Below are 26509 nucleotides of genomic sequence, written 5' to 3'. Positions count from 1 at the left end.
TGGGGAAAGTTTAAATGGATTGGCCAGTGAATGTTAGGGAACTGTTGCTAGTTGCTTTATTAGTAGATGCACATGCAGAATTTAAAGGTTGTCTTGACTTGTACTGGCTGCTATAAAACACCATTGACACTGGGCGCTGGTGGCTTACGCCTATAATCCTAGCCACTCAGGAGGCTGAGATCTGAGGATCATAGTTCAAAGCCAGCCCGGGCAGGAAAGTCTGTGAAACCCTTATCTCCAATAAAACACCAGAAAACTGGAAGTGGCACTGTGGCTCAAGTGGTAGAGTGCTAGCCTTGAGCTTAGCTGAAGAGCTGAGGTACAGTGCTCGGGCCCAGAGTTCAAGCCCCATAACTGTCAAAAACAAAACAAGCAAAAAAAAAAAAAATCCCCACCAGAGAGAGTGGCTTAAATAACACATTTTCTCATAGCTCTGGACACTGGAAGTCCAAGATCAGTATGTTCCATTTCTGGTGACAGTTGCTTTCTTGCTGTGGCCTCATGTGGTCTTGCTTGGAACAAAGAGTAAGCTCTTTAGTGTTTCTTTTTATTGGGGTACTCAACTATCATGAGAAGCACCCTCTTCAACTCATGTTACTCTAATCACTACTCTAGGCCTCCAACTCCAGGGCAGGGCTTCAACATATGAATGTGGTGATGGGAAAAGACAGTCTACAACAAGGTTGAAAAGTCATGTCTGTATCTTATTCTCACAGAGCTCAAAATATTTAGCAAAAGCAGTGAAAGTAAATGTAGAAGTATGCTATTGATTGTTGACTCCAGGAGAAGGTATATAGGTGTTTACTAAATTATTTTTTTTTCTTTTTTTTCCAGTGCAAGTACACGAGAGCCATTTATTGGAAACTCGAGCCCGGACTCACAATCATCACTGATGCAGTGGGTCAGAGTTGTGAGTCCTATTTTTTTCTTTTTTTGCCAGTCTTGGTGCTTGAACTCAGAGCCTGTGCACTGTCCCTGAGCTTCTTTTGCTCAAGTAGCCCTCTACCACTTTGAGCCACAGTGCTACTTTGTTTTTTGTTGTTTTTTTTTAGTAGTAAATTGGAGATAAGGGTCTCTTGAGGACTTTTCTGCTCAGGCTAGCTTTAAGCAGCAATCCTAAGATCTCAGCTTCTTGATTAGCTAGGATTACAAGTATGAGCCACCAGTGCCTGGCTGTGAACATGTTCGTAAACATCCTGTCTCACAGTAAGAAAAAAAAAGCTTATTAGTTTAAATAATAGAATTGATACTTTATACACACAAGTGAACTGTCATTGATGTCAATTCCTTTAGCATTTCAACCAGCTTAGAATTTAAACCTCCTCAGCACTTAAAACATTTCCTCAGAATTCAACTGTTTCTGGCTGTATCCCTAGATGCTGCCTAACCTGGTGGTAATTGTGGAGTCATGGACCTCAGAAATTAAAGGCCAGGGCCTTCCATCCACACCCAGCTTCAGGGTGCTGCCAGTGCTTTGGGGCTCTCACATTCCCAGAGGATAATGGTCACAGTGGCAAAGGCAGCTCACATGCATGCCTGATTTGACTTGTCTGGACAGCAGGCCGTGACAGGCAGCAGATGATAGCTTAATGTGTCTACTTCCTGTGTGAGAGGTGGGAATCTCACACACAGGACTAAAGATGAAGCACTTCCATGTTCCTAAGGAGATCTATAATTGAACAGAATGGAGATCAAACAAAGGTGTAGAGTGGTTGGCCAGAAACCTCCAGAATGAAAAGGAGAGTAGTCCAGGGAGGGCCTTGGCTGTGGCCATATGAAAGCTTTGGCTCATATGTGTCTCTTGCCAGCCTGGCAGAACTGTGCATCTCCAGGGCCAGAAAGGAACTGGTTTCTACTAACAGGACTGTTCTGATTTAGAAATTGGACACACACTGCTTAAATACCTTTATTATTTTTTAAAAATTATTTGGACATTGATAGCTCTGCAAAATACTTCTCCCATCCCAAACCCTCAAACCCTTTCCACATGTCCTCCATAAAGAAACAAAATATTCATACTTTGCGCTCATTCAAATCTAATTTTAAGAACATTTAAGATTCAAAATCAAATATTTTTTCTTTCCAGAACTCGTTAGTCATTTTAAACCACAATACAACATACTTAATGGCATTTCTTTTTTAAAAATTAGCTTATCAGACTATTTTGTGAGGAAAAAAAAATCAATTCAAGGCCTTAGAGAATATAAATTCCCTGCTTTTGAAAGCAGACCATTGAAAGACCCCCTTGCCACCCTTGGAGTTTGTGATTTCAACATAGCCAACGGAACCAGCAGATTGACTTTGTCCTTGACATTAGGCATTGTCTTAGTTACTTTTGGACTGCAGCTGAAACTCTATAGAACTTTTAAAGGGACGGGTAGGAGGCGGCTAGGGACAGTGGAGTGGAAGCCTCTGAGCAGTGGGGAAACAACAGCCAAATCCCTAGGATCCTGCCTCATGGCAGGCTTGTTTGGGGTGGAGGAAGACAGTAGGAAACCTGCGATCTGCACTAATCTCTTAGTAATGGATACAAGTGTCAACCAGAAATATTGCACATAGTATCAGAGGCATGTAAACTGTTGAGGTTAAGGAACGATCTACAGGTGGAGAGAATTCCCCAAGTCCTTCAGGGACAAAAGAAAAAGGAGTTGATTTCGATCATTCGGGAGTGACTATGAGAAGTGCTCAGTCTCGCCCACGGGGGCTTATGGGCAGACTTCTAAGCCAACAAATCTTCAGAGGTGTCTGGAGGGTCTGGGAAAGGTATCACTTCATTTTTCCAAACACCTGCGCACTTCATTACGTAGCTATGAAAGGAAAAATGTGAAAATCCCTAGGACAGAACCTGGCCTGCCTGGTCTCTGTTGCATCTGTTAGTGTCCCTTCTAGCTCACTGATGTGCCATGCAGAACCATGCACACAAACCTCAACACGCTGTTCCAAGTAGCCCTGCCATCACCGAGGCATCTTGCAAACACAGAGGGTTTATATGCTGCATGAGGAAAGCTGGCACAGCCATGGCCTCCTTTGCTCTTTAGTGATATCCCTCAGCCTAACAGAATGGTTAGCTAACATCTCATGAGTGTGAATAAGGTAGGTCTGAGCAGAGTCACTCATCTGATATCTAGCTGGAAGTTGGTGGTTCATTTAGAGATGGGTTCAGGCAACACTCCTGCCTCAGCCTCTAGAGTAGCTAGACTACAGGTCCACACCCCTACACCAGCTTGACCTTTTTGATTCAGCTCTAGGAATGGATGTGTTATTTTTCCACCAGTCACTGGGGCACTTTTTAGGATTCCTAGGCTCTGACCTTACAGCATGGCTGGGTTGCACCTTTGCTGTCTTGGGACTATAAATTCTGGATGTCACAAGTGCTCATGGCTACTTCCCCAAATTCTGCTCCTCTGCTCCTTTAAGGCTTCCCTTAACATTCAGTCTCAGTAACATACAGTACATGTCATTAAAAAGAAAGTCACTTAAGAATAGAAAACATTCCCCAGCACCCATCCTCCTGGAGGGCTTTCTCTATGGGGCCCATGGATGTGCAACCTGCAATGCTATCATCCTTCCTTTTTTTTTTTTTCCTTTTGTGTGTGTGTGGTGCTGGGGCTTGAACCCAGGGTTTTAAGTTCGAGTATGCTAGGCAAGCACTCTACCACTGAGCTACACCTCTAGCCCTGATGCTAGATTTTTTTTTTTTTTAAAGCTTTTCCTTTTATGTTCGGACTAAGCCTTGTAAACCACCAAAAAAAAAAAAAAAAAAAAAGTCAAATTCCCACTCCCACAACCTTGCCCATCTCTGTGGGCTAAAACTGATACCAACCCATTTTAGCTTTTTTAAACATTTAGAAAAACAAAAACAAAAACACACATGCACGCAGACACACACACTTTGGCACATGAGCCTCTAGTTATCGGAGCATGTTCACCCCTCATCCCAACATTTCAGAGTCATTATTTCTCAGAACAAAGACCCCTTCTGCCTCATGGAAAAGGTTGCCATGAAGCACTGCTGTTTTGAATAGCAAAAGGAGGAGGTACAAACGCTAAACTGGCCCCCAAAACAGTTCCTGTGTTTAGCACTATAATTTATGCGGTGCTGCAAAACTTCTGTACCAAGATGACTTGTTTTAAAACTGCTGGTTGATTAAATATACATATACATATAGATATAAAAATTACTAAGTCAACATTTGCTGTTTTCAATGTGAAAACGATAAAATGTAATTCTGAATAATTGTGCATTTGCCATAGGGTCCTCATTTAAAGGGACCATAAAAATAATTTTGTCATAAAAAAACTCTTATTTTTAAGTTTTGTATTGCCCTCTTGTTCAAAAGTTTGGAGCAAACTTACTGAGTAAGCAGGTTTGGGATGTGTTCCTGCCAGGGATCTGGAAGCCTTACATATAGTGATCCCCGAAGGCAGGCCCAGGAACCTGACAGCCACATGCTAGCTTCACGCTGCTTACAGTTCAGGGCTTAGCAGCGCCACTGACCCCACGAAGCATCCCTGGAATCAGAACCAAAGACCGATGAGGTCCAGCAGGGTCCCGCCTCATTTCATTGGCGGCAGATGCTGGGGCTGGCCAACTCCTCGCAGAGCTCTGGGGCACAGAGGTGCTGGGGCTCTGCCTTTTCTGGGGCTACTGGACAAGCAACTGGGGGAGGAGCAGGGCCTGGATGGGGACCACTGAGCACCAAGGCTGAGGAGACCCGGGAGCTGACCTTCCATTAGGCTGGAGGTGGATCGAGGAAGGACGGCATTTCAGTGATGCAGAAGTTAGCTGTGCAGAAAGGAAAGTGCGTTTAAGGTAGCTTAGAAACAGATGACGACCACATTGCCACAGAGGGAGGAGCAAGGGAGCCGACAGCTCCCTCTGCCTGCCTTGCCGATCTGGTCGGCCATGCTCCTTGGATTCTGTGGATTAACATTCATGCTTTCTGATGCGAGTCTGCTTGTGACGAAACAGGAACACACCTCTCCTGGTTCTGGCAGGTACACAATTTTTGTGGCAAAGCTCTTTGTTGCCAAGGTCAGTTTTATTTGGCTGCTGTTCTGAACCGCTGTCACCGGAACTCATAGATGGGTGCACTGTGTTCGGGAACATGGGTCAGGTTGAGGGACTGATACCTGCAGTGGGAGGAGAGACAGGATGGAGGTAGTCATTTTGTTTGTGCTGAGCAAAGAGTGTTAGAAAATCCTCAATGAAGACCTAGAAGCACAGTTCAAGTGGTAGAGTACCTGCCTAACAAGTATAAGGCCTGAGTTCAAACTAAGTATCAGAGAGAGAGAGAGAGAGAGAGAGAGAGAGAGAGAGAGAGAGAGAGAATATGAATAAGGTTAAAGGAGATTGCAACTATGAAAAAAGAACAATAAAATCTCTTAAAATTGTTTTGGGGAGCAAACAGTGATAGAGAGGGTGAGACTGATTGGAATATATTGTAAACATGTATGGGAATAAAATAGTGACCCCTCCCCATAACCAATTAAAAAAAAAAAGAGGGGCTGGGAAGGTGGCTCAGTGGTAGATCGCTTGTCTTGCATGCCTGAGGCCCTGGGTTCGATTCCTCAGCACCACATAAGCAAAAAGAAAAAAAGCCGGAAGTGGCGCTGTGGCTCAAGTGGTAGAGCACTAGCCTTGAGCTGAAGAGCTGAGGGACAGTGCCCATGCCCAGAGTTCAGGCCCCACAACCCGACCCCCCCAAAAAAAAAAAAAAAAAAAGAGAAAGAGACAGGCATTGCCTGTAATCTTAACTACTCAGGAGGCTGAGATCTGAAGACTGAGGTCTGCAGTCATCCCTGACAGCAAAGTCTGTGAGACTCTTACCTCCTACTAACCACCAAAAAGCTAGAAGTGGAGCTGTAGCTCAAGTGGTAGAGTGCTGGCCTTGAGCGAAAACTTAGGGACAGCACCTAAGCCCTCAGTTCAAGCCCCAGGACCAGTATACACACACATACAATCAGGGCTGGAGGTGTGGCTCAAGTAGAGTGCTAGCAGAGCAAGCAAGCTGAACAAAGCGCTGAGTTCAAACTCCAGTACTGCCAAAAATAATCAAATAAAAAGCTGAAGGTGTTAGTTCAGTAGTAGAGTGCTTGTCTAGCATGAGGAAAAAAAGAGGAAAAAGAAAAAAAATGTGGGGGGAGGATGGGAAGGGATGGGAAGGGGAAACAAAGGAGGAGGCTACAATGCTTGATAAGAAATGTACTCATTAGGCTGGGCAGGTGGCTCAATGGTAGAGTGCTTGCCTCGCATGCATGAGGCCCCGGGTTCGATTCCTCAGCACCACATAAGCAGAAAAAGCCAGAAGTGGGGCTGAGGCTCAAGTGGTAGAGCGCTGGTCTAAGCTGAAGAGCTGAGGGACAGCGCCCAGGCCCAGAGTTCAGGCCCCACAACTGACAAAAAAAAAAAAAAAAAAAAAAAAGAAATGTACTCATTATCTTGCCCTTGTAATTGTAACCCCTCTGTACAATATTTTCACAATAAAAAATAAATAAAAATTAAAAAAAAAGAAAAAAAATGCATTAACCACTAGGAATATACAAACCAAAACTACACCGAGATGCTGCTTCATGCTCTCTTGGCAGCTATAATTATAAAGACATGATACAAGTATTGGGGAGGATCTGAAGAAACTGAAATCCTCATATGTTGCTGATAAGAATGCAAAATGGAGCAGCCACGGTGGAAAGTTTGGCTGTTCCTCAGGAAGTTAAATATAGAATTCCTGTATGACCCAGCAGTTTCAATCCTAGGTATATGTCCAAAGGAATGGAAAGCCAGAGCTCAGAAGCTGTCCACCCACATTAATAGTAGCATAAGTCACAACAGCCAAAAGATGGCTGTTTAAATGGTGAATGAAGAGCTGGTGCTGGTGGCTCACGCCTGTAATCCTAGCTACCTAGGAGGCTGAGATCTGAGGATTATAGTTCAAAGTCAGCCTAGGCAGGAAAGTACTTGAGACTCTTTATCTCCAATAAACCACTCAGAAAATCGTGACACTGTGGCTTAAGTGGTAGAGTGCTAGCCTTGAGCTTAAGAGCTGAGGGACAGTGCCCAGGCCCAGGGTTCAAGCCCCACGACCAACCCCCCACCACCACAAAAAAAAAAAGGTGAATGGATTGACAAAATATTGTCATGCAGCCGGGCGCTGGTGGCTCACGCCTGTAATCCTAGCTACTCAGGAGGCTGAGATCTGAGGATCGCGGTTCAAAGCCAGCCCGGGCAGGAGAGACTGTGAGACTCCTATCTCCAATAAACCACCAGAAAACCGGAAGTGGCGCTGTAGCTCAAGTGGTAGAGCGCTCGCCTTGAGCTGAAGAGCTGAGGGACAGCGCCCAGGCCCAGAGTTCAAGCCCCACGGCCGACAAAAAAAAAAAAAAAAAAAAAAAAATATTGTCATGCAATAGACATACAATAGGGAATTCTTTGGTAATAAAAATGAGGTTTTGATACATAAAACAACATGGATGAACTTTCAAAATATTATACCAAGTGAAAGACTCCAGAGCCAAAGCTAAATATTTTAGGATTTCATTTATATAAAAGATAGGGAGGGGTTGAGGTGAAAATGACAGCTAAGCAGGTAGGGTTTCCTCTGGTGAGAGTGAAAACGTTTTAAGCAGGGGGTGTGCTCAGTGGCAGAGTGCTTGCCTATCATGTTCAAGGCCCTGTGTTCTATCCTCAGCATGCATTTACTCACTATGTGTGCATACGTATGCTCACACATATGCACATGTGCACATGCGTGTGCATGCAGGCACACACGCACGCACGCATGCACGCACGCGCACACACACACACACACACACACACACACACAGAATTCTAAACTCAACAGCCACCTAACTTTTTTTTTTTTTGGGTCCGGTCGTGGGGCCTGAACTCTGGGCCTGGGCGCTGGCCCTCAGCAATTCAGCCCAAGGCTAGCACTCTACCATTTGAGTCACAGCGCCACTTCTGGCTTTTTTCTTTTTTGCTTATGTGGTGCTGAGGAATCGAACCCAGGGCCTCAAGCATGCAAGGTAAGCGCTCTACCACTGAGCCACCTTCCCAGCCCACCTAACTTTATTAATATATAAATACCATTACTTCTACACTTTAAGAGAGGAAACTGCATTTTAGGAAAATAATATCTCAAAACTTAACAGAAAGGATTATGAAGAGCTGGGGCGCTGGTGGCTCATGCTTACAATCCTAGCTACTCAGGAGGCTAGGATCTGAGGATCACAGTTCAAAGCCAGCCTAGGCAGTCCGTGAGACTCTTATCTCCTCCAATCACCCACCAGAAAACTGGAAATGATGCTGTGGCTCAAATGGTAGAGCACTCACTAGCCTTGAGCTGAAGAGCTGAGGGACAGCACCCAGGGCCCAGAATTCAAGCCTAATAACCACCAGAAAAAAAAAAAAAAAGGATTATGACAACTCACTTGAAAACAAAAATTACAGTCTACATAGTCATATTTTATCAAGTGACCCTTAGAGTCTAATGCTAAATGAGGCATTTGAGTTAATCTAGGGTAGGGTCACTCACAGTCACTAAAGAATGAACAAAAGGAAAACCAACAAAGGGTTCCATCTTCAGAAGGGAAATTGGATTTTATATTGCTTCACCCTCCAAGTAGAGCTAGGTGCTTAACACAGGCAGCAAGAGTTGAAAGTGTCTGCCAAAAGCTGCTACAAGCAAACATGGATGTAAACTTTTGTCCTTCACCTTGGAGAAGGCACAGCAGGAGAGTCAATTCATAAGGCCCCTAGGCCATCAGACTGAGACCTGATGGAACCAGTACATGTAGGACCAAATGGCAGTTGACCGTAAACACTACGTTGTCCACATGATTAAATCAATTACAATTACTGTTAAATTTGTGAGAAATAAATACAAAACCAAGAAGATTACTAGACATTACTGAAACTAAAGTAATACTAGTAGAGTGCTTGCATGAAGCTGAAGAGCTTAGTGATAGCACCTAGGCCCAGAGTTCAAGCCCCATGACCGACAAAATAAAATAAAGTAAAATAAAATAAAATAATGCTTATTTAGTGGATGTAGCTCAGTATAGAACAAGGCTCCAGGTTCTACCACATACACACAAAAAATAGTATTTAGAAATTACCTCCTTCACCCAAATACTTCATTTTCATTTGCTCTGTGGATAACAGAAACTGAAACCCTTTAAAATAGAGGGTGAAACCATTTAAATAGAGACTGAGCATGATATCTTATAGAGACAGGCCCAGAGATTCTCTTCCAGTTGTGTGCATGTGTAGTGGCCCTGGCTGTTGAGGTCCTTACCATTCTGAACTCCGATGATAGTAGTAGCCCTCTATGGAAGCTGCTGACTTCTGAAAGCAGATGTAATAGAACCCGGCAAAGGAAGCACCACTGATGTCTTTGATTGTATGGTCTGGGACCAAGAACTGCTCCTGCACACAGATGAAGGATTGTCAATAACACACCACTCTAGGAGGCCTCCTGGTTGGCATTAGGGGATTCTAAGGGTCACTTGATAAAATATGACTATGTAGTCTGCCCCAATATTCTGGGTCTCAGTCTGACTTTGGGATGGCACCCATGTTCTACTGGAGCATTTCATGTGCTAAAGTAGCAGATGCATTCCTGAGGATTAGCAAATCAGAGAAGGGATCATGGGCCCGAGATCTACTGATAGCCACCTGCCAACCTGTCTACTTATCAATGAGACCACAGACCGAATGGCCTGGAAAGAATAGGTTTTAGCTTCAGTTCTTAGGAACTACCACTGGGCTCTGGGGTCTTAATCTCTAGAACAATGAGTTATTTCTGTTAGTGTGTGATTGTTCTGAAAGAAGACTGATTGCCAAGAGCCCCTGCCACACCCCCTTCCAGTTTTAAAACTCATCAAAACAATCAGAATGGCAATGCTCATGACCAGGCAGGTTACAAAGATAAGCAAAGATTTGAAAGGCTATGTCCTTATTTGCATTCCATTGGAGACACTGGGTCAGAGCAGGGATTAAGTTGGCCAGAAGCCCACTAGTTTCACCCTGAAAGTTCTTTTGTGTGTGTATATGTGCTGGTACTAGGATTTGAAGTCAGGAGCCCACACTCAGCTTGCTCTGCTGGTACTCTACCACTTGAGCCATGATTCCAGTTCTGATATTTAGTTATTCAATTTATTTCTTGCTAGTTATTTTAGAGATAGAGTCTAGTAGACTTTTCTACTCAGGCTGGCTTCAAAGTGTGATCCTCCAGATCTCAGCTTCCTGAATAGCTAGGATTACCAGCATGAGCTACTGGCACCTGACTTCTCTGAGAAATTCTTTAGACAAGAAATGTCATTGCTTTAAAATAAAAGTTTTTTTTTTTTTTTAATGCTGTGAAAGAACTCATGTTAGACAAGTGTGCTCTTAACACTAAGCTACATCTCAGTTTTCTCTACCTCCAATTTTTTAAGGATATTCTATCTTATCTGAAACTAATTTAGGATGGGGTGGGAGGGGCAGGGAGTTGTCTAGCTAAGTGGTTTGACAGCTTGCCTAACAGCACAAAGCTGGGTTCCATCCCCAGCACGGGTAAACAAATGTTAAATTAGGACAAGTTAGAAGCTGGTAGCTGACATGTATAATCCTACTCAGGAGACTTGGACCTAGAGGATCATGGTTCAAAGCCAGCTAGGGCAGGAAAATCCTCAAGACAGAAACCATCTTCAATTAACCAGCAATATGCCAAACTAGAGATGTGTGGCTCAAGTAGTAGAAGTGCTAGCTATGAGCAAGAATGCTGAGCTAGAGTGAGAAGCCCTGAGTTCAAACCCCAGTATAGGCACAGACACAAAAAAAGTTAGGAAAAGATGCTTCCTTTAAAGGTCTGGTTGGCATGCTTCCTACTGATGGCAAGCCGTTGAAGGGTAGGGCTCAGCCTTTGTTCTCTGCACCTGGCACTGTCTACTGAAGTAGTCATAACCTCTTTCCCCAAATGATCAGCTATATAAAGATGGCAATGAGGGCTTCAGGTTTGTTCTATGAAAGCTCATAAGGCTTCATGATTAAACAGCTTTTACTCTACAAATCTGGCACTGGGAATTGGAAGTAGGTGCATGTTTTCAAAGGTACTTAATGTGTGCTTCATGGTTTTGCTATCCTGAAGCTGTAAGTATAGTGCTGTCAGAGCAGGAACACAAAGGACTCCCAAGCAAAAGCCAGTCCCATCACCAGATGGAGCTGAGGGCTGGTGAGGGGAAAATCCACATTCCATTCCCAGTCCCTCATTTCCTGAGCAGAGGGCCCTGGGCAAAGGATGTGGTGGAAGAGACCAGTCACTCAGATGGCATTTAAGCTCCAATGAGAATAGGGTTCAATGATGACTAAGTTCAAAATCTACAGAACAGTTGGATGACTCAACCTGAAAGCTCAAAGAGACTCTTTGGTGGGAGAAAGGAAGGGGAGAAGATGCAAACTAAAGCATCATGGGTGCCCACCTGGCAGAAATGCACCTGTTAGCCACTAAGCAGTGAAACCAGAGAAGCAGCTGGGATACAAGTAGCTCACCCATGTGTGCGCTGGAGCTGTGGCACTCCTATTTTTTACAAGTGTATCATGACCCTGCAATGAAGATATACCATGACAAGCTAGGACACAGGGAGCCCTTGTTGGAAGGTATATATACCCTCAGAAGGGCAGGTTTGGGAGTGCACCACAGGTGCTAGCATATGGATCTCAGGTGACAGCTGAGGACCTTACCTTCCACCTCATGAAGACATAATCCCCATTCTTTAGTTCTTCATAGTCAAAGTCATCTGAATTAAATGATTTTGCATACTGATAAAAAGCCAGAAACTTGCCCTGAAAGCAAAAAAAAAAAAAAAAAAGGAAAAGAAAAAAAAAGTCTCATAACTAATCTACATAGGGAGGGGCTGGTTGGTGTCAGGACTCTTGGCTCCTGATGAAGTTGGCCAATATTGGATAATAGAGAAGGGGACTATATTGACACCTGGGCATGCACATCTAAACTTCTGGCGGACACTTAGGCTCCAGGTAAGGCACTGCTGGACCAAATGCCCAGTGAACATGGCCTTGAGGGAAAGGCTAGAGGGTGGGAACAAACACAGTTATTACAAGAATGAAAGTTAGGAACAGTTAATGAGAAGGTCTCTGTAAGTAAATCTATAGGGGATAACGTCCTACAAACTTAGAAATAGCATGTCCACCCACAGAGGAGAGGGATGTGGTAAAGTTTACGCCTTTGGCCTCATAGCAGGATTCTGCTCAGGTAGAAATTAAAGACACGGCAATACAGAGCTAAATTAAAAAAGGGAGAGCTGGGAGGAAAAGTGGCCTTGTACTTGCCAGGCTTGGGTTCAATCCTCAGTATTGTGGGAAAAAAGATGCAAAAAAATTGTATTTTATGATCTCTTATTTTTGTAAAAAGACAAAAAAATAAAAATAAAAAAGTAGTCATCCCTAAGTATCTACAGGGAATTGGTTCCTGAATCCTTGCAGAAACCTAAATCCTTGAATGCTCAAGTCCTTTATATATAATATCATAGTACTTGCATATTCTTTGCATATTTACCACATCATTTAACTCATCTCTGAGTTATCTATCTGTCTGTCTGTCTGTCTATCTTTTGGTGCTGGTAATGGGGTTTGAACTGAGGGCTGTGCGCTCTTGCTTGGCCTTTTCTGCTTAAGGCTGGTGCTCTCTACCACTTGAGCCACTCCTCTACTTCCTCTATAGGTTATTTATAACATCCAATACAATGTAACTGCCTTGTGTATTGTTGTTTTATTGTATTGTGTAAAGAACAGTAACAAGAAAAAGGCTGGTTGTTGAGTTAAAGACATTTTTTTATGATTTTTCATATGAAGTTAGATGAGTACACAAAATGCAGATATGAAGGCCAACTGCATATACACAAGAGATTCAGAAAGAGGTTAATAGTTGTTTAACTTTAGGTATTATCATTATAGATAACTTTTTGTCTTGTCAAATAATTTTAAAATAATTATTCAATAATTTAATAAGAAAGCATCTTACATAAAAAAAACTCGCAATAAAAGCTTAAGGTGATATATTCTAATCATCCTGAGTAGATCATTATATAATGTACATATGAACTGAAGCATCACATTATGCCTCATGAATGTATAATAAGTATTGTGCTAGTCAAAAAATTAAAAAGTCAAGATACAGAGATGTTAAGTCATGGGTTATTTCAGGCAATTATTTTTCTTCTAAGTAGTTTAAATATGTAGAATCCTGACTTAATGGTAAGACTATGAAACCAACTTCAACTGTCACAGGAAATTTTTTTGTTTTTTTTTTTGGGGGGGGGGTCCAGTTGTAGGGCCTGAACTCTGGGCCTGGGCGCTGTCCCTCAGCTCTTCAGCTCAAGGCTAACGCTCTACCACTTGAGCCACAGCGCCGCTTCTGGCTTTTTTCTTTTTGCTTACGTAGTGCTGAGGAATCAAACCCAGGGCCTCATGCATGCAAGGCAAGCGCTCTACCACCGAGCCACCTTCCCAGCCCCATTCACAGGAAATTTTGAGGCTGAACAGCAGGCCTCTATGGGAAAAATGATACCACAGGTGAAGGAGGACCAGACAAACAGGGTGCAGTACTGGGCACACAGGAGCTCTCAGCTCTGATGCTGCCACCAGTATGCCCCAACCTTTCAGACACTTAAATCTTCCTCATTTCTTCAGATTATCCAAACATGAATGACTATTTAGCTTTTGGCGTCCACGTACTACAGTCAAAAAGGTGTGGCTTTCAGAAAAATGTTTGAAAAGGCTCTAGTTTAAGCTTAACTCCAGCTCAGCATTTTAAAGACATCAATAAGCAAAGCTATCACCCACGGTGAGGCCTACAAAGGCCTCACTAGAATTCTCACAACAGGCTGGGTGTGGTATGGAATAGGAGGATAGTTTAGAGAGCCAGACCTGAGGACCAGTAGAGTAAGTTCTACAATCTTTACTGACTACCCCAGCCATTTCTGGTGGGTTTACAGAAGTTAAGTATCGTGGACATCCTCTGCGTTAAACAAAAGTTCATCCTCATTATGGCTAACTAAACTGAAGGCTCTTCTGATAGGAGAAATATTTTAAATTATTTTATTTTTAAATTAACATATATTTGAGAAAACAGATTTTTGAATGACTTGAATGACAACTAGAGAAAAGACTCAAGGACAGTAACTCTAGGTTGTCTTAAAGTGTTCACTACTGGGAAATGAGAATCTTCCATACTTAACAGCTATAAAGGAGATTTTTCCATAGTGTCTAGATGTACTAGGACAGGATGAAAAGAAACCATGTGGTTCTGACTTCACTGGGTTTCCACAAAGAATGTCTCTATCTTGGGTCAACCCTAACAGAGGCAACTGGTGTTTCATAGGTTTCTCCATGTAGAGGTAACTGGAAAGAAACAGTGGAAAGATAGATGACGCTGACAGGTATACCAAGTGTATATGGAACATGAAGGTTACACATGGTCAAATAACCATGTGCTATTTTTTTCTTCTTCTGATACTGTAGTTTGAACTCAAGGCCTTGTGCTTACTTTGTTTGCTTGCTTAGTTGTTGCTCTACCACTTGAGCCATGCCTCTAGCCCTGACTTTTGCTGATCATTTTGGGTATGGAGTGTCATAGATGGTTCTTCCTGGACTGGCTTCAAATCAAGATCCCCGAGATCTCAACCTCCAGAGTACCTAGGATTATTAGTATAAGCCACTGATGTCTGGCACAAATGTGCTATGTAAGAACTTTTTAGAAGGAGGATGGAACAATTAAAGCCTGTGTGTAGGAACCTGTTGCCCCTCACTGCAGAGCCTCTACTTATTATCAGTGAGGGCTCCTGAGTTCTGTCAGCTCTCCAGCTAGCATCAAATTCTAGGCAGAGCACAACCTTACCCAGTGCTTCCGATCAACATCTTCATCTGCATCCCACTTGCGAGTTAAGAAAGGGTGTTTTTTGCTGATTATTTCTCCTTCAAAAAAGGTTGTAAGAGTTGGATACTCCTATAAAAGAGACAAATAAGATATTGAACAAACATTTTTTTGGATGGATCATACATGTTAAGTAATTGTTCTACCACTGAGCTACATCCCCAGACTCTGAATGAGCATTTTAAATTTGTTTAAACTTGGGAACTGAAGTTAGGACCTCAAGTCTGCTAAAAATATACTTTCCTACTGAGCCACATACAATCCCCATTCCCTCGTTTTAACCTTTCAGAAAGAAGCAATTTTATTCTTTTTTCCCATCACATTGCAAATAATCAAAACCAGAGTTAGATTCAGCTGATTTGTCACTGGGCTGTAGAAATAAACCTAAACTGCTCATTATACAACTAACTGATGCTAATAAAAATTCCATATATTAAAAAAAGAAAGAAATCTAAACTGTGAGCAAGGGGCTTGCTTGGTGGACTGAACAGTGTGAACACTGAACACAGTAGATTACTGACTTGGTGTCCCTGGACTATAGAGGGGCTAGAGATGTGAGTTGAGTGGTAGAGTGGTTGTTTAACAAGGGTTAAGCTAAGTTTAATTCCCAGTACCACTAGACAGAAAGATGGAAAGACAGACAGACAGGAAGGAAGGAAGAAAGGGAGGGAGGGAAAATTTTCACAAATGGAAATCATCTTTTATTTGCGGGGGGTAGGGTAGGGGGCAATACTGGTTTTTGAACTCAGAACCTCATGCTTGCTAGCCAGGCACTTTACCATTCTGGTTATTCCTTGAGCCCTTTATGTTTAACTTCCTAACTTACTTCCTTCTTCCCTTCCTCCCTCCCTCTCTTCCTTGCTATTTTATTTCTTTCTTCTTTTGTCCATTGTAGGGCTTGAACTCTGGGCCTGGGTGCTGTCCCTGAGCAATTCAGCTCAAGGCAAGAGCTCTACCACTTGAGCCATAGTGCCACTTCCAGTTTTTTGGTAGTTTATTGGAGACAAAAGAGTCTCAGGGACTTTCCTGCCCAGGCTGGCTTTGAACCATGATCTTCAGATCTCAGTTTCCTGAAGAGTTAGGATTATAGATGTGAGCCACCGGTGCCCGGCTATTTTCATCGTCGTCGTCGTCGTCGTCGTCGTCGTCGTCGTCGTCGTCGTCGTCGTCGTTGGTAGTCATAGGGCCTGAACTCTGGGCCTACATGCTGTCTCTCAGCTCTTCAGCTTAAGGCTAGCGCTCTTCCAGCTTTTTCTGCTTATGTGGTGCTGAGGAATCAAACCTAGGGCCTCATCCATGCAAGGCAAGCACTTTACCACTGAGCCACCTTCCCAGCCCATTTCGTTATTTTTTGAACAAGGTCTTACCATTATATTTATTCTTGGGACCAATTTGGACCAGGTTCCTCTTATTTACGTTTCTTATGTAGCTAGGATATTAATACAGCAGTTTTTATTGGTTGAGATAGTCTTGCAAACTCTTTGTCCAAGTTGGCCTGAAACTACAATTTTCCCAATCTCTACCTTCTGAATACTAGGGTTATAGGCATTAGCCATCATACCCCCAGTCCAGAAACCTCATCACTAAGGCACAAACTAAACAATCTGTCTTTGTGAAGGCCTATTAAGGGAAAAAGTACCTGACATGAGATTTTAATCACTGAACTTTATTATCTTTCTCAGGAGTCCTACCAGAGTCAGAAGGATAAAATGACAAAAGAGTCCTAATATATATAAAGTGCCTATGGTTTAATCTGTCATTTCCCTAAGGGATGATTCTGGCCTGATTTCTCTCCAACACTTTAGTCAGTATCTGGGGGTGACAAGACATTTTCGAACTCAGAATTAAATGCCTAGTGAAGGAGATCCGATATGTATAGAAGTCAGCCTAGACAAGCTATTTCTCAGGGTAGAGGCAGGAAGCCCATGTACTTGACTATACAGCCAAATTGGAAATATTTTACAGAGCCCAAGAACAAAACGCACCAATAGGAGGGGTATTAGAAGGAGACAGCGGCTCCAGCCACTGAGGTCATGCAAAGCTCTTGCTGCTGATTCCATGCTCACCCACAACTGTGCCATTATGGTTGCTCTGGCTTTCCATGCAGTCCTATCTTCTGAAGGCATTAACTTTCACTTGGTCAGTAAGTCAGTGAGAAGTTTTACAATAGATAGGTATTTAGTTTTGTAAATAGCACTGTGGTTCATATATCAGTCCCTTGTGGGTTTGGTTAAGTGTGATTTGTCTCCTTACTTCCAAACAAGCTTCCAACCTGGACTGGACCTTTCAAATCTCTAAGTAGTACAGGATCTGACCACTATCCAGGCCAAAGCTAGGCTCCTATACAACAGCTGCTTGGAAAATGTCTCTCTCCCTACTAGTGGCTAGCTCAGAATACAAAGAGAATGCTGTTTAATATCCATTTTCTACATTTGTGGGATTTTAAAATGGCACACAATCTCTAAAGTTGGGTTTTGCTGATGTGAGGCAATTATGTCCAATTATATTTTTAATATTGTATACATCCCAAAGACAACTACTATGCTAAGCCCCAAAATATTTACACAGTTTAAATAAATTATACATTTGACACTTTAACAATGTAAGTAAACAAAAATAATTAGCACAGATAGAAAATTCATTCAAATATTCATTATGGTTTTCTGCATTTTGCTAAAATCATCTATGGCAACCATATGTAAGATACACACTTTTTTAAATTTTTTTTTTTTTTGGTCGTGGAGCCTGAACCACAGCGCCATTTCTGGCTTTTTTTTTTTTTCTTTTTGTTTATGTGGTGCTGAGGAATCGAACCCAGGACCTCAGGCATGCAAGGCAAGCACTCTACCACTGAGCCACCTTCCCAGCCCAAGATACACACTTTTTAAAGTTATTAAATACCTAAACAGCACTGAATGTCTTCAAAGTGAATGAATCATACACTTTAAATTTATTTCTTGTGCCATTCCTGGGGCTTGAACTCAGGGACTGGTGACATCCTTGAGCTGTGCTCAAGGATAGTGCTCTACTACTGAAACCACTCCACTTCCAGCATTTCTGGTGCTTAACTGGAGGTAAGAGTCTCACAGATTTTCTTGCCCAGTCTGGCTCCAAACTGCAATCGTCAGATCTTAGCCTCCTGAGTATCTAGGATTATAAGTGTGAGCTATGGAACCCTGGCATAAACTTATTTATTTATGCTGGTTCTGGAGTTTGAACTCAGGGCATGGGCACTGTTCCTTTTTCTGCTGAGGTTCGTACTCTACCACCTGAGCCACAGCTCCATTTTTTACTTCTTTTGGTGGTTAATTGGAGATAAAGAGTCTCATAGACTTTCCTACCTGGGCCCCGTTTGAATTGAGTTCTTCAGATATCAGCCTCTTGAGTAGCTAGGATTATAGGCATGAGCCACTGGCATGCAGCAAACTGTACACTTTAAATGGATGAATTGTATAGTATGTGACCTGAATCTCAATAAAGCTATTAGAAATTACTTAGAATTCCAAATTTCCTGTGCCTGGGGAGGATCTACAAATTCCAGGTAATACAAGACTTTTCACTAAATGCCCTGAGACATTATAGTGGAGTCATTACTGGACCTGGAGCAGACCATGTCTGGGGAGGGTGTATGCCTTCCAAGGGCACTTGACACATAGAAAATGGACTTGCCAAGAGGGATGAGTCCGTGTGGACTAGTCCTTGTGGCAGGTCATGCCTGCACCCTCAGTGAGGAAGCCCAACAGGCACTCCCAACTCAGAGGGCCTGCCTCTCTGTTGCTTGCTCCAGGGGATGCATTCTCAGCCTCTCACACTTGTTACATTCTTTCCAGATTTTTAATTCCACTACCATTTTTGCATAGCTACCTACAACCCAAATGACTGGCTTTGGAGTTACCGTTATTATTCCAGTGTGTGATATATTTTGTTTTTCTTGTGAAGTTAACATTCCAGTGTGTTATATATTTTGCTGTTTTTCTTGTCATGTAAAAGTTTATGTTCTGTACTCCATTAACAAATGCACATGGCTGCCTTAAGAGCTAAATAAATTTTGACAAACGTTTTTCTCCTTTGACAAACCCAATAGTTAGAATCCTTTGCTATCACTTTTTACCCCTACCTGACTGGATCCATTTCTAGAGATGAAGATGGCATTTTGTCTCCACCATAAACTTCCTAGGGAATCTTCAACCGAGCTTCAAATATAGAAAAGGAGGAGAGGGCTGAGGCTGGGGCCTTCCACATTCCACATTCCAATCAATCTCTCTACCATTTACTCTAACAGGGTTCCTCCCCTTGAGACAAATCACTGAGTAAGCAGGGCAGGGATTTCTCATTCTCATTTTACATATGAGGAAACTGAAATAAGAGAAATTAAAGGTCACAGAACCAGTAAGGGGCAGAGTGAGAATGTTATCCAGCTGTGTCCAACACAGCTCAGTTTTGCTGGGTCATCAAGTCTATAAGAATTGATAAAAAGCTACAGGACTCTGGAGCAGAGTCACACCCAGGCTCTCACACAGTCCAGTTCTGGCCCCTCTTTCCTCTTCCTGTTTCCCTACTAATGAAAAAGAAGGGATGCTCCTTGTCTTTTTTTTCTTCTTCTTCTTTTTTTCTACTGGTACCAGGGTTGGAATTTTTCAGCAGGAGTTGAACTCAGAACTTCAAAGCTTGCTACTCAGGGCTGGGAATGTGGCTTAGTGGTAGAGTGCTTGCCTAGCATGCATGAAGCCCTGGGTTTGATTCCTCAGTACCACATAAACAGAAAAAGCCAGAAGTGGTAGAGCGGTAGCCTTGAGCACAAAGAGGCTTCCTGAGCAAGCCATCCATCCATGTCCCAGTCTTGGGTCCTGTGATAAGTGCTTACCTCAGTAAGGCCTTTAATCTTCAGATACCCACAAAGGTAAGAGTTTCCTGTGTCCACATGCTGTAAAGAGAGGACATACAACATGTTAAAAATGGCTGGATAAACTCAGGACATGCTAGGGGGTGGTTTGGAAAACCTTTGGGGCCAGGCTGGGTTAGGAAGGCCTGGTGATCAGTGCCTACCCAAAAGGGATCCAAGACCTCTAGATTTCCTTCAGCTGAACATCCTGAGATTGAAGTGCCTTCTGAAACAGTGTGTCTGCTTACACTTCAGCCATGTGTTTCCAACACACCTCATCCACCTATAAGAGTGTGTACTGGTGCATGGTATCATCCCTAATCCCAGGATTGATTTTCTTCTATTTTATTGTTTCTATTTCACTGCTGTTCACTTGTCTAGGAAATCTACTCCTTCCCTCTTATTTATACTAAAGCACCATCTTACATTATTTTCTTATGCAATGAACCAAATATTCAGGAAGAGCATCTTAGGAATAGTTATGTGGCGTAAATTTTAGTTATGAATCAAAAAGTCAACTAAAAGTCTGACTAGACAATGAATGCCTGCTTGGTCCTTCTATACACTGATATTTGTTTCTTAATGAAAAAATCTAGGAAGTGAAAATAAATGTAACAGGTATAGTAGCTTTAGTAGCTGTGTAGTGGCCACCAATTACTGGTTGCTGAGACCCTGTCAGATGTCTATTCAACAGCCAGATTCTCTTTCAACCCCAGAAGGGCCTAACTTTGTTCTGGCACCTACCTTATTTGTAAGACCAGGTCAACCCTAATAGAACCTAAGCAATCATGGGGCCTACCTCCTTGTGAGTCATCAAATTATGGAAGAGTGGCCCTATTTTAGCCAATCAGATACTACCCAGAATATCTTCCCCTAGGTATGCCTGGAAGATGAGTGGCTTTTGAAGAAGCATGTAAGGAAGAAGTGGCTCTTTTTCTTCCTCTGGATGTGATAGTATCTGCAACATGGCATCTAGTCCCAAGATAACCAGTGAAAGACCAGGAGAAACAAGCCAGGGAATGCTAGAGGGGCAGCTCAGAAAGATGGAAGAAATTGGGCCCATCAAGAACCCCTTAACTAACTAACCTCAGATCACATCACCTTCAAACTCCTTTTAGGGTGAGATAATAGTTTATTCATTCTGTAAGCTTCCCCCCTCCCCCCCGCCCCCCAGCCAATCCTGTGGCTTGAACTCAGGCCCTGGACACTATCCCTGAGCCTCTCTGTGCTCAAGTCTAGCACTCTACCACTTGAACCACAGAGCCACTTTTGGCTTTTTCTGTTTATGTGGTACTGAGGAATCAAACCCAAGGCTTCATGCATGCTAGGCAAGCACTGTGCCAGTAAGCCACATTCCCAGCCCTCTGTAAGCTATTTTGAAATGGAAAATATGATTACTTGGCCACCTATATCCTAGCTACTCAGGAGGCTGAGATGAGAGTATCATGGTTTGAAGCCTGCTCAGGCAGGAAAGTCCATGTGACTTCTATCTCCAATTAATCACCAGAAAATCGGAAGTGGCACTGTGGTTCAAGTGGTAGAGGGCTAGCCTGGAGCAAAAAGTTGCTCAGGGATAGCACCCAGGTCCTGAGGTTCAAGCCCTAAAACTGACCAAGAAAAAAAAAAAAAAAAAACCAAGCATGGTTACTTGGAGCTGAAAGCACACTAATCAGACATTTGCAAATCTACAGACTCATCCTGAACTGGCAGGATTTCAGAGTTCATGACTTAAAGTGAGTCCAACTGTTGTGAAGTGGGAAACTATTCCTATTAACCTCTGAATTAAAGCAAAACAATGTACAGTAACTTCTGGAGCACATGGACATTTTCATGTTAAGTGAGGTCTCACTTCAAAAACTAGAAAGGGTACTACAAAGCAATAAAAGAATGGTTAAAAAAAAAGTAGAAAGGTTTTCTGGTACTTAGCACATTTGGAAACTCAACTACTTCCAATTATGCCATAAATCAAATTCTCAGGCAGTCCTTAAAAACTGTAATGAACTTAGTCAGCCAGATGATGTCAGCACCAAAGCAAATGAGCTTCCCTGAAGCTAAAGTACCTGTACAGCTCAGAGCTGGTGACAGAGGAATGGAATCCATGCAAAAACTGCCAAACCATTTCAGATACCTTCATCTGTTGACCTTGGCACTGGACATTACTGAAAACAGCTGATCTACACTAACATGGTTCAGCAAAGAACTTTTATTAAAGGTCATATATTTGTATTCAATTCTCATTAAATTTAGTACTGTTTGGATTTTCACAGCTGCTGGAATGAGTGTATTAGGTGGCAGAGACACTTGATAATATTAAAAATTGGACTATAAGTTGGCTTGCATTTGCATAATTACTACATGCTCAAGAATCATAATTTCTGTTTGGCTTTCATTCAACCATGTATCTCTCCCACTCTTCCACTGATGATGACTGAAGAACTTAAATTACCCCACAACACATACAGCTTTCACCATAGGAGAGGGCCAGCATCTCAATGAGAAAGATAACAAGGCAAATGTTTAGCAAGAGGGTCTCACAGGACAGCTGTGTCCAATAACTGCTCTTTTAAAATACTATTTTCACAGGGTTCTCAGTTTCATTCTATTGGTGGCTTCTGGAATGGCAGAAGGAGAAAAGAGTAGACAAGAGGGAGGAGGAGAAAAGTATGAAATCCACAAAGATTTGGGGAATTCTTTACACTGGAACATCAAAACAGAAAGTGCTTTACAAAGTACCAGAAAGATGCTGCACAATATCCTTTGGGAAGTTCAAGCCAAGACTATAATGAGATTCCACTGCCCACCACTACAACGGCCACACCAAAAAGACAGATATTACAAAGTGTTGCTGAAGATGTGGGGAAGTTGAAGCCTTTGTATACTGCTGCCACAGTCATAAAATAATCACTTAAAATCACTAAACTCTTAAACATAGTTACCATATGACCAACCATCCCACTCCTTTCTGTCTACCCCTTCAAGAAAAGTGAAAACCTATATCTACATAAAAACTTCTACATGAGCCTAATATGGTGGTACATGACTGCAGTCCAGCACTTGGGTGGCTGAGGAGAAAGATTACTTCAGCCTAGTTCAAAACCAGCAAGTAAACGTAGTACAACCTTGTCTCAAAAATAAGCAAAAAATGTTGTAGCATTATTTGTAATAGGCAAAAAAAAAAAAGAACAAACGAAATGTTGTCTATCTACACATGGACAATCATTATAATGGATGATACAACAGTAGTAAGGAATAATGTTGATCCATGCTAAGATATGACCCATCAAAATAGTATGCTAAGTTAAAGCAGCCAGTCACAAAAGGCCAAATACTGTATAATTCTGTTTATATGAAGTGCCCCAAATAGGCATATCAGAGGAAAGACTAAAGGATATAAAGGTTTATTTTGGGAAGTGATGATGTTCTGAAATTAAGTTATAGTGACAGTCTCAGAGCTTTGTGAATTTACTATAAACTACTAAGGTGACTAGGTAAACTGTGGTATGTTAGTAATATCTCAATAAGGTACTTAGGAAGAAAGAGAAAAGAAAAACAAGTAAGAAAGAAGATGACTACAGTGATGAAAGACAGGAAAGAAATGTACAGAGAAATGAAGGCGGAGTAGAAGAAACTAGTCCTGGCTGAAAAACCAGATGATGGAGCAATTCACATGCCACTGACTGGTGACAGTGATGCACAAGAGCAGCTTACCAATCCAGATGTAGGGCTGCATTCCATAGCATGATAGCCGCCCCCTCCCCACAAGAGCAGCTCACCAATCCAGATGCAGGGCTACATCCATGAGACCCCCTCCCCCGCAGGCACACATCCTACTCAATGGCTTCTTGACATGGCCCAGCTGTGATCCAACTCAATCACTACTTCCACTGAGTCACAAGAAGACTGGCACCTCACAAGGTCAGAAATAACACACTATTAACAGAAGGAAGCAGTTGCTACAGGAACCAAAGCAGACTTCTAGCTGACACCTAGCTACCCTGCCAGTTGTCCCCTGCCACTTCAAAAACACCACAAGGGCACAAATTCAGGACCATTCCAAACATGACTAACCAGGAATCTCACTTCTAGAATTTTATGATTAGCTGAAAGCCTTACATTTTAAGCAACAAAGAAATTACCACATTAGGCAGTTATTTTTGCTTTCTTGTGGTGCTAGGGATTAAATAAAGGGCCTTGCTCATGGTAGGCAAGTGCTCTACCAACAGACCGCATCTTCAGTCCTACGCATAAGAAATAAATATCTCTGCCACAGTAGTTTTCGACATACCTTGACTCACACCAGAACTTTAGGTTTATAGGTAGGACATAAAAGTAACATGAAGATGCAGTTTTCATATGAAAACCAAAGAAAACGAATTCCCACAAATCAGTAAGAAAAGAGGCTGACCGGGCACCAGTGGCTCATGCCTGTAATCCTAACTACTCAGGAGGCTGAGATCTGAAGCCAGCCTAGGCAAGAAAGTCTGAGAATCCAATTAACCACCAGAAAACTGGAAGTAGCACTGTGGCTCAAAGTGATAGAGTGCTTGCCTTGAGCAAAAGAGCTCAGGGACAGTGCCCAGGCCCCCAGTTCAAGCCCCAGGATGAACAAAAAAGACATTCTTGTTGTCTTTGGGTGAGAGAAGTACTTGGTCAAGAGACAAAAATGTAATTAGAAAAGGCAAAGGGCTGGGGCTGGGAAGGTGGCTCAGTGGTAGAGCATTTGCCTTGCATGCTCGAGGCCCTGGGTTCGATTCCTCAGCACCACATAAACAAAAAGAAAAAAGCTGGAAGTGGCGCTGTGGCTCAAGTGGTAGAGCGCTAGCCTTGAGCTGAAGAGCTGAGGGACAGCATCCAGACCCAGAGTTCAGGCCCCATGACCGGACAAAAAAAAAAAAAAAAAAGGCAAAGGGCAGCAGAGGGACAAGCACACTGCACATCCCATCTTCACACAGGGGCAGTGAGGCTGCATACAGGGCCTCTGGCAGGGCTTTCAACGAAGAGGTGTTGAGAGGAGGTTGGGGACAGCCTAGGAGGCAGGGTCAGGAAAACCAGCAAAGGGAGGGTGAAAGGGCACCCTCAGGTGATTAGGGGGTCGAAGCAGAGCAACCGATTTTTGTAAGGAATGGAAATAAGTGGGTATCTGCACCACCATCCATATCCTTGGGCTGGGGCAGAAGTGTCCAGTGTGCAACTGTGAGAGAGAGCTGAGCTATGGGAAAGGGGTGGAGCAGGTGTAGTTCCAGGGACAGGTACACAGAAATCTGGGTCAAATAGGAGAGGTGAGAGGACATGACACAAAACTGAGTTAGATTTCCCAGTACATGGGTATCTGAGGTGGAAGCCCTGTGGCCTTGTACATAAAAGTTAACACTGAGAGAGAGGTCTCTTGGGAGGTAGCAGTAAGCTAGATGGATTATGGGGAGGGAGATCAGGATAGGAGGCCAGGATGGAATGGGAAGTGGCTGGAACACAAGGCAGGAGACTGAAGAAGGTGGTACTCCTGGGCACCCCAGGGTAAGCAAGGTCCTAACAGCAGTTTGCAGGAAACCAGGGACTGAGGAAATCAGCTATGGGCTGGGGGGGGGGGGAGGACAGGGGAGGGGAATCTTAGCCAACGGAGTGTCTTCTTCAGGTACTCCCACTTCCCGAGGGGCTGATAGGCTCTACCAACTCCGTAACAGCAGGAGAAAGGTTCTAGGGTCTGAGGATAGGAGGCATATGTCTCAAATCTGAGAGGATATGACATGAGCCATCCCGAGGAGGGCACGGAGTCGGAAGAAACCAGTGGAGAATTCGGGGTCGGAGAAGGGCTGGCGGGAAGGCTTGGCTGGTCGTAGGGTCTTGGGAAGGAAGGACCCAGGCCAACAGAAGGGCAGTCATGGAAGGGGAGGGGGGGGGCTTCCGGATACCAGGAGAGCCGGTCAAGGGCTTCAACTCTAGGACAAGGTTCGGGGGTCTGCCGGGGGTTCAGTCATCACAGACTCTGGGGTATGAAGGGAGATAGGGGCTGGGGCTCGAGAGTGCGAGGCACCAGCTGGACAGGTCCGGGTGGGAGGCGCCGGGTGCAGGAGGCCCAGGAGGCGAGGGCCTGGTCCGCGGCTGCGGGCTCGAGGAGCCCTGGGAGGGCGACACCCGTGAGCGCCGCGAGGAGGCCCTCGGGCCCCGGGCCGCCCGGCCCGGCCCGGCCCGGCGCTCACCTGCAGCACCACCTCTACGTCGTATGAGTTCCCCTTGCTTTTCTGGTGGCCGCGGAACTTGGAGCCGCTGTAGAGCAAGCTGGTGGCCACGCCGGGCTGCTGGGTGTTGATAGGCGGTGGCGGGATGAGAGAGGCCGCAGAGGCAGCCGAGGCACCGGCCGGCGGGGGACACTCGGTGCGGACCGGCATCGCGGGGTCCCCCGGAGCCAGGGCTGGGGGGAGGGGGAGAGGAACCGCCGCCGCCGCCGCGCGGGAGCAGAGGAGGGTGGGGAGGGAGGGGCCGGGCGCGCACGCGCCGGTGGGGGTGGGGACCACCCGCCCGCTGCCTGCGCACCGAGCGCTCGGGCCGCCACCGGGACCCCAGGACCTGCAAGCAGGGCCTCCCTGTCCTGAGCTGGGTCCCCCTTCCCACTTGCCCTCGCACACACACCGCCCCTTCCGATTGGCTCGGGCGCGCCCGGGGGGCGGGAACCAGTTCACGCGGCGCTTCCGCCCATTGG

General features: G+C 44.0%; 2 protein-coding genes across 3 annotated transcripts in view; one reads left to right on the top strand and one right to left on the bottom strand.

The window, feature by feature from the left end:
• Atpaf2 (ATP synthase mitochondrial F1 complex assembly factor 2) overlaps positions 1–26509 on the top strand; it is a 45674-nt gene that overhangs the window by 1038 nt on the left and 18127 nt on the right. The window contains exon 2 of one of the 2 annotated variants that reach the window (XM_070027564.1): positions 835–910. The gene's annotated coding sequence lies outside the window, so the exon portion shown is untranslated. Of the gene's footprint in view, positions 1–834; positions 911–26166; positions 26185–26509 lie in introns of those variants that run through there. The other variant, XM_070027562.1, reaches the window with a different exon arrangement.
• Positions 5024–26397, bottom strand: Gid4 (GID complex subunit 4 homolog). The gene is made up of 6 exons (XM_070027566.1): positions 26010–26397; positions 19795–19854; positions 14895–15002; positions 11723–11824; positions 9297–9427; positions 5024–5133 (listed from the first exon to the last, which is right to left on the bottom strand). Exons 1-6 carry the CDS (start codon positions 26196–26198, stop codon positions 5070–5072), a joined length of 654 nt encoding a protein of 217 aa, XP_069883667.1. The 5' UTR covers positions 26199–26397; the 3' UTR covers positions 5024–5069.

This window comes from Dipodomys merriami, unplaced genomic scaffold (genome assembly GCF_024711535.1).
Source record: "Dipodomys merriami isolate MVZ:Mamm:240054 unplaced genomic scaffold, mDipMer1.0.p SCAF_19, whole genome shotgun sequence".
In the NCBI taxonomy this organism is placed as follows: domain Eukaryota; kingdom Metazoa; phylum Chordata; class Mammalia; order Rodentia; family Heteromyidae; genus Dipodomys; species Dipodomys merriami.
This window is presented reverse-complemented; position numbering and strand designations above follow the sequence as displayed.